The sequence below is a fragment of the Nuphar pumila genome, chromosome 14, assembly GCF_984573655.1.
Source record: "Nuphar pumila chromosome 14, dmNupPumi1.hap1.1, whole genome shotgun sequence".
Lineage (NCBI taxonomy): Eukaryota > Viridiplantae > Streptophyta > Magnoliopsida > Nymphaeales > Nymphaeaceae > Nuphar > Nuphar pumila.
The window spans coordinates 36,149,381-36,157,459 of NC_143262.1; the positions used below are offsets into that span (position 1 = coordinate 36,149,381).

The 8,079-nt window shown below is 40.9% G+C and overlaps 1 protein-coding gene across 1 annotated transcript; it reads right to left on the bottom strand.

Annotated features, from left to right (window-relative positions):
• Positions 1 to 2,106: 2,106 nt before the first annotated feature.
• Positions 2,107 to 3,325, bottom strand: LOC149816762 (auxin-responsive protein SAUR76). The gene has a single exon (XM_089987750.1). The coding sequence runs from the start codon at positions 3,184 to 3,186 to the stop codon at positions 2,737 to 2,739; it is 450 nt and encodes a 149-aa protein (XP_089843876.1). The 5' UTR covers positions 3,187 to 3,325; the 3' UTR covers positions 2,107 to 2,736.
• Between the last annotated feature and the right edge of the window lie 4,754 nt (positions 3,326 to 8,079).

Sequence of the window (8,079 nt, forward strand, 5' to 3'; positions counted from 1 at the left end):
TGCAGGTATACTTTGTGTTATCTTATTGTTTGCAGGTTTAGGCTATTATGTTACACTAACCGATACATAATATGCCTCCACTCCCTAAGCTCACAGGTCGCACGATCCATTTGCCAATATGTATACAATATGTTATTCACCATAAGAACACGTTTGATGTTCCTTCTTCTAAGATCTCTTCTCATCATGTGCAAGTGGGAGAATGTTGGGTTGGGTATCGGGTCTGCCCATGATGGGCGAGATCTGGACCCGGCCCATCATTTGGGAAAGGGACGGTTTGATAACCGCCCATTATCCCCTCTTCTAGGGATTCCTGATATGAGTAAAGAGAAGAGAAGGGGAAAGATACAAATAGAGAAAGACAGTGAAAAAAATCTGACAGTCTGTGTGAGACACAGGAAGACACAAAGGTTGGGCCTTTGTGTGCTTAAGAGAAAGCAATGTGTACGTTGGTACACAGTGGGTGACCGTGCATTGTGTCTTTGAGAGAGAGAGATCTCAATAGAGAAATTTGTGCACAGTGTAAAGGAAAAATACAGAGAAGAAGAAGACAGTGAATTTTTCTTTGTGGTGAATCAACGTAGTGAGCACTTGGATCGTGGATCTGTCGTTCTCTCCAAGTGAGGACACGCATCCGTTGAGCAAAAGCAAGCATAGATGATCCTCTCATGCTTCCGCTTTGACAAGATAAAGATATGTATCGATTCCTTCATGCCTCGTGTAATTTAAGCCCCTGTTCTTCCTTGACTTCATACAATAGTATTATACATATTTACATGAGTTTACCCTACAAGTTTTAGTTCAGATTTTCCATTTTTTCATGGTAGAGTCCATTTCCATGAATTGAAAGCAGAAACATGAGTTTTCCCTACATGTTTTAGTTCAGATTTTCCATTTTCCATGGGAAAGTCCATTTCCATAAGTTTTCCCTGCATGGTTTAGTCAAGATCTGCACACATACGTCATGTAATTTAAGCCCTTGTTCTTCCTTGACTTCATACACAATATTATACATATTTACATGAGTTTACCCTACAAGGTTTAGTTCAGATTTTCCAAAAAAAAAATCATGGCAGAGTCCATTTCCATGAGTTTTCCCTACATGGTTTAGTCAAGATCATGAACGTCGACAAACTGACTGCTCTTCATAGTCCCAATTGTTACCCCTTTTCTGTATCTAGAATTGAAAGCAGAAACATGAGTTTTCCCTACATGTTTTAGTTCAGATTTTCCATTTTCCATGGGAAAGTCCATTTCCATGAGTTTTCCTGTATGATTTAGTCAAGATCTGCACACATGCCTCATGTAATTTAAGCCCCCGTTCTTCCTTGACTTCATACAGCAATATTATACATATTTACATGTTCTGAAAACCAGCAACCTTATTCCAATTAGTCCTTAAACTACATTCTCTAAAACTAGCACCCTTATTCCCATTGGTCCGTAAACTAGAAGACCTAATTCTAACAACAAATAAAAAAATATGATCATGTACCCCATCATGTCCATAATTCCTTAAACTACATTCTCTAAAACCACGTCCTCTAAAACCAGCAACCTTAGTCAATTAGTCCTTACACTACGTACCCAACGGGGGCTCAGCTTGTGTGGTAGGAGCAGTTTGTGCAAGTCGTCTTGTGTTGGGGACGTTGCAAGTTCAAAAAGTCCTTACACCACATACTCAAAAACCAGCAACCTTATTTCCATTAGTCCTTAAATTAGAACATAGAATTCTAAAAAGGAACAAATCAAAAAATCATGTTCATGTACGCCATCATGTCCACACAAATGCGATCTGAAATTCCTGACCAATAGTCTTTGATCTAGCAGTCTCATCCTTGACCATCACCAGACTTCCTAGTAACAGTTGTTACACCTTTTCTGCATCTGGAATTGAAAACAGAAACATGAGTTTTCCCTGCATACTTTAGTTAGAATGTGCAGCACATGTGCCTCATGTAATTAAAGCCCCAGTTATTTGTTGACTCCATACAGCAATGTTATACAATGTTTACATGTTCTGAAAACCAACAAAGTTATTCAATTTAGTCGTTAAACTACACACTGTAAAACCAGCAACCCTGTTCAATTAGTCCTTAAACTACATACTCTAAAACCAGCAACTTTATTCCAATTAGTCCTTAAACTAGAACACAGTAGAATTCTGAAGTACAACAAATAAAAAAACATAATCATGTACTTCTCATGTCTAAGTCCTTAAACTGCTAAAACTACATACATCCTCTTAAAACCAGCAAGCTTATTTCCAGCATGTCCTAACATTAAATAACTCTAAAACCAACATCCTTATTCCCATTAGTCCTTAAACTAGGACATAAAATTCTATATAAAAAACAAATAAAAAAAAACATGATCATGTGCTCCATCATGTCCGTACATCTAACGCTTGGATTCAACAGCGACGACTGCCTCGCGCAAACACAATCTGAATTTTCCTGATCAATTAGTCCTTCTTGATCTAGCTGACTAATCTTCGACCATCCTCTGCCTTCGTCGCCTCCACAAAACATACACAGATTCAGATAGTAGCCAATGAAAAAGGGTGGACTACATTATCATTTGCACACAACCTATCTTATCTCAATTTGCTTGGATGCACCTACTTATCCAGAAAACTTCAGACAAGTTGGGATATTGCATTGCAGATAGAGCAGAGCACTGTCCAAACTTAAAACTGTTGTTTTGAAGATAAGCAGAGATGCATTGAGACTCTGCCTAGGAAGAGTCTTGAGCATAAAACTCTATGATATCCTCCAATTTTAGTTTGAAGAGTGATGACCAATCATTGTACAGCAACCACAGCATGTGCTCAAAGAGTATGGCATCACAATCAACAAAGATCACTCCCCTAATTGTCTTCCTTCCCCTTGTCAGCTCCAGCAATACCTGAAATGGGTCTTCTTCCAGGACACAGGGGTCCACCTCAAACACCCTATTCTCCTTCCCCACAACCACCCTCACAGTGTCCATGCCATCGAAGCCTCTCATCCATCCTTCTCTGGTGTCAGACTCGTCGGAAGACGGCGACAGTTTCCGGTAAGCGGATCTGGAAGATCGACCTTGGAATCGATGCACGACCCTCTTTAGGCAGACGGCGTTGACGGCGAACACACCGCAATCCATAGGTTTTCGGAGGCGGGACGACCGGTTTCCGGCTACCACCATGGATTTGGAGATCACTGGCTCTGGTGGGGATGGAGAAATTTGGTTGGGTTTATTTTTCTGGTGGTCGGTTGGGAGGGTGAATGAGAAACGAATAAGTGAACCTCAAGAAGAAGGCTCCTCTGACTCTTGGTGGCAATCCTTGCTCACGGTACACTTCTTTTATGTGGCTTTTTGTATTTATTAATTCACTGAATGGTTGTTGAAAATATAGCCGTTAGGTGGGCTGAGATTGGACTTTCTGATCTTTGTTTTTAAATTAGTGTTCCATGGTGGAAAAAACTTGGAATTAGCCGTTGGCATTTTATGACGATCATACCTTTGAACTTCTTTTTCTGTGACTCTTTAGACGACGAACCCCAATATGTTGCGATGAGATCGTTTTGGTCCAGATAGGTAAGGATAAAAACGGGTTGGATATGGATCTGGTCATGTTTGACCCGAAAACTCATCAGACTTTTAGAAAGGGTAGGGTCCAGTTTTGGTCAAAAGTACAAAGTGAAACTCAGACTTCAGGGCATATATGGTTTGGATTCAGTCAATTAATACTGGAAATTTTGAATAAAAAACTCATCAATATATAGCGGAATCCAGCTCGTGGCTCATCTAATGACATGTGGATGGATCTTATATGACCAGATTATGAAAGAATACCAAGTTGGTACGGGTCTGAATCTGATCTGATCCATTGGGAGCCTTCTCATAATAAGATGGCCTAAATCCTACGACCAACGACGGTTAGAAAAATTAGAGGGAACTAGTGATTATTATCTGGGGAAATTGGATCCAGCCCAAGATGCACTTAATTTTACATGAATTTAATGATTACGTATAACCACAATTAAATTGTCATTAAAAATAATAGTATTATTACATGATGCACCATCCACAAGGGTGAGAGAGATGGAAGAAAGAGACAGGTTTGGATCTTTGAGCTCATGAGAGTTGGTCTTGGGTTGACTGGGCATTGGGTATGGAAGAAACAGACAGGTTTGGATCATTGAGCTCATGAGACTTGGTTTTGGGTTGACTGGGCATTGGTATGGAAGAAAGAGACAGGTTTGTATCATTGAGCGCATGAGACCTGGTCTTGGGGTTGACTGGGCATTGGGTGCTAGAGGGACCATATTCTGGACAATACTTGACCTAACCCAACATTAGCTGCAAGAACCTTCATCGTTTTGAAACTAATATTATGCTACTCCATGTCCTCATGTCGTATTTTTATAAAAAACATATATTCATGTCTAGAGACCACATCATACCTGTATCTATATGACATAGGAATATGACCTTAGCTATCACAAATTCTATGAAATATTTAAAGCGAGCCGAGCCGAGCTTATCATATTCATGCACGGCTCGTTTACCTAGGAATTCTGAAAAAATGGTTGCACTATAAAAAATTTGGTTTTTTAGCTTGCGCTGAAATGCCTCACTTCAAGGTGGTAGCAATGCTCACTGAGCTCAATTTCCAAAACAAGCTGGACGGTGAGTTACTTGTCTCGTATCCCAACCCTAGTTCTATATTCTTAGACTGAAAAATGACCATATTGTCCTTATAAAACTGTGCGGTTTTGAAAATACATCAAAATTTGCCCAAATCACCCTCATATTCAAAATGTATGATTTGTGATTTTCTTAAAACATTTTTTACCCTTCGCACAAGTGAACCGGTTAAGGTTCGCGCGATCATCCGAACCTCACCTCTCAATAAAAAGAAGATTCACATGACCATTTCATGAACCTAATGATTGATATTCACCTAAACAAATTTGTGAACTTAGCTAACTTGAATCTCAACAAAAAAGATTTGAATATCAAGTGCATGTATATTTTTCACGGTCCTAGATCCAGAGTTGACGTCGAATTCATTGCTCCAAGATCCAAATGCCACATTATCAAGTTAGGGGGTCTTTCCCAGCCCAAGAAGGTGATGTGGCTGCTGATGTAGCTCATCTCCAAGAAGAAAAGTCAAAAAGACTCGTGTCCCCACCAAAATGAATGTGAGTTAAGCATGTGGGGGTCATAAGGGGCAACTTGGAAGGAAAAGAAGCATTGCAAGAAATCAGGGCTTTACTAGTGCAACTTTTGTGCCAAAAAAAACCTTTACTAGTGCACACACTATTGCAAAACGAGCTTCACTAAATCCCTTGTCGGTAAAGCTTTCATTGACGCCATTTGCTTGCAATAATGAAACAGAGTTTTCACTGGCATAGATCTGCACCAGTGAAAAGAGTTTCACCGAGTAAAAAATATGTTTTACTGGCGGTAATTTAGCACCAATAAAAGTGAGAGGGTGGTGTATGTTCCCCCCGGATGATTCACTGAATCCCACGTCTGTGTTCGGGGGTTTGAATGAGCACCACGTATACAAGCACATGGGGCTCGTATTCCCGTGTATGTTGACATCACTAAGCATTGGAATGTGGTGTGGTTGCAAAGACTTTAGTACCATTTCTTATTATTCTTCTCATAAAGTGATGGTTTGAGAAAATGACAAAAATGCCCTTTATTCAAAAAAGAAAAAACAAACAGTTCAAAAAAAGGACAAACATGTCCTCCATCCAGAAAGTCGAAGATGGTGTTGACTCTTCAAAGTCTTCTTCTTTCTCCATAAAATACTGTAAAACCCTCTCACTCTCTCTCTCTACTTCTGTGCACATCCAACAGACGATCCTATATTGTTCCATCAAACACCGACTGACCTGCACACTGACTATAGCATCGTTCAACTTGATGAGTTGTGGAGCTTGATTCATAGTTTTTGCCCTTATAGGAGGAGGGTTTGGGGGCTCCTCCCAACGTGGATAGCATCATTCAACTTGATTCATTGTAGAATCTGATTCAAAGTTTTTCCCTTACAGGAGAAGGGTTTGGGGGCTCCTCCCAACGTGGGTAACATCATTCAACTTGATGAGTTGTGGAGCCTGATTTAGAGTTTTTGCCCTTACAGGAGGGGGGTCCAGGGGGGGCGCCCCTGGCGGGGGGCTCGGGAGGCAGCGCCCTCTCGACCAAATATTTTTGGGGCCTTCCAACAGCGATTTGTAGTGTTATCGGGCTTTCCTACAGCGCTTTGTAGTGTTTTTGGGTCTCCAACGAGCCTGCAAATCACTATAGCGATTTATAGTGTTTTCCGCAACTCGCTATAGCGATTTATAGTATTTTTGGATCTCACTATAGCGATTTGTAGTGTTTTCCGCAAATCGCTATAGCGATTTATAGTGTTTTTGAATCTCACTATAGCGATTTGTAGTGTCTTCCGCAAATCACTATAGCGATTTGTACTGTTATTCAGTAAGCAAATCGCTACCCGAATTAGGACCAACTTGTCAGGGTCATATCTCCCTAATCGGAGGTCATATTCCAAATTCGTAAAAAATGGTGTCTTCGTTATTGAGTCTAGTTTATTTCTGTAAATTTTCAGTGATTTTTATTGTCATTTCATTCTCCATTTTAACTAAAAACCAGACCCCTATTATTCTGTGTTAGTTGAGTTGCACAACATCATTCTCGCTTGACATCCGCATCTTGATTCTGGCATGCTCTTTGCTAGATTTTTCATTGATTTCTTCCAACCTTTCTTGGAACAAAAATATATCTTTCTCACCACGATACCCTGTGCATTTTTTGACCATGACACCTGGGACCCATGCCAGGGGAGCCCCCGGACCCCCTACTGTAAGGGCAAAAACTCTAAATCAGGTTCCACAATGAATCAAGTTGAACGATGTTACCCACGCTGGGAGGAGCCCCCAAACCCTCTTCCTATAAGGGCAAAAACTCTAAATCAAGTTCCACAACGAATCAAGTTGAACGATGCTATCCACGCTGGGAGGAGCCCTCAAACCCTCCTCCTATAAGGGCAAAAACTTTGAATCAGACTCCACAACTCATCAAGTTGAATGATGCTACCCACGCTGGGAGGAGCCCTCAGACCCCCCTTCTGTAAGGGTAAAAACTCTGAGTCAGACTCCACAACTCTTCAAGTTGAATGATGCTACCCATGCTGGGAGGAGCCCTCAGACCCCCCTTTCTGTAAGGGTAAAAACTCTGAAGCAGACTCCACAACTCTTCAAGTTGAATAATGCTACCCACGTTGGGAGGAGCTCCCAGACCCCTCTCCTGTAAGGGTAAATACTCTGAATTAGGATCTACAACTCATTTAGTTGAATGATGCTACCCACGCTGGGAGGAGCCCCAAACCCTCCTCCTGTAAGGGTAAAAACTCTGAATCAGGCTCCACAACAGTCAATGTGCAGGTCAGTCGGTGCTTGATGGAGCAATGTATGATCTTCTGCTGGATGTGCACAGAAGCAGAAAGAGAAGAAAGAGTGAGAGAGAGTGAGAGGGTTAATGTTCATGGCCTCCTCCAGGAGAGATTTCTTTCTCGGATAATTCTGCAGTGCAGAGACTGAGTCTTAAACAATCATCTTTGGGGCACTTAAGTCTTTACAACCACTCTTTTTCAAGAATTGTCATTTTTTTTGGCACCAATGGAGGAGAGGGTACTTAAGTTTTTGCAATCGCATCAAACTCCAATGCTAATTAATGCTGACAAACATGGGGATACGAGACGCACATGCTTACATACATGGTGCTCTTTGGGACCCCGAACATGAGATATAGCTAACTCCCCTGTTCCGGGGGGGGACATATAACCTGCTTCGAATAAAAGTGGTTAATAGAAAATATATATAGGGTAAAAAAGGGAACAGTAGCCGTTTCTACATTGTCCTCTATATTTATATTCCGTACCGCTAAATAACTAGGAATTTCTACAGACTTTCAATATCTATAAATTATAATCCAAACACTTTTTTGCGTGGGTAGACAATTTCACGTGAAGCAGAATGCATTTCTAACTACCATTTGCACCATTTCTACCGCTTGGCA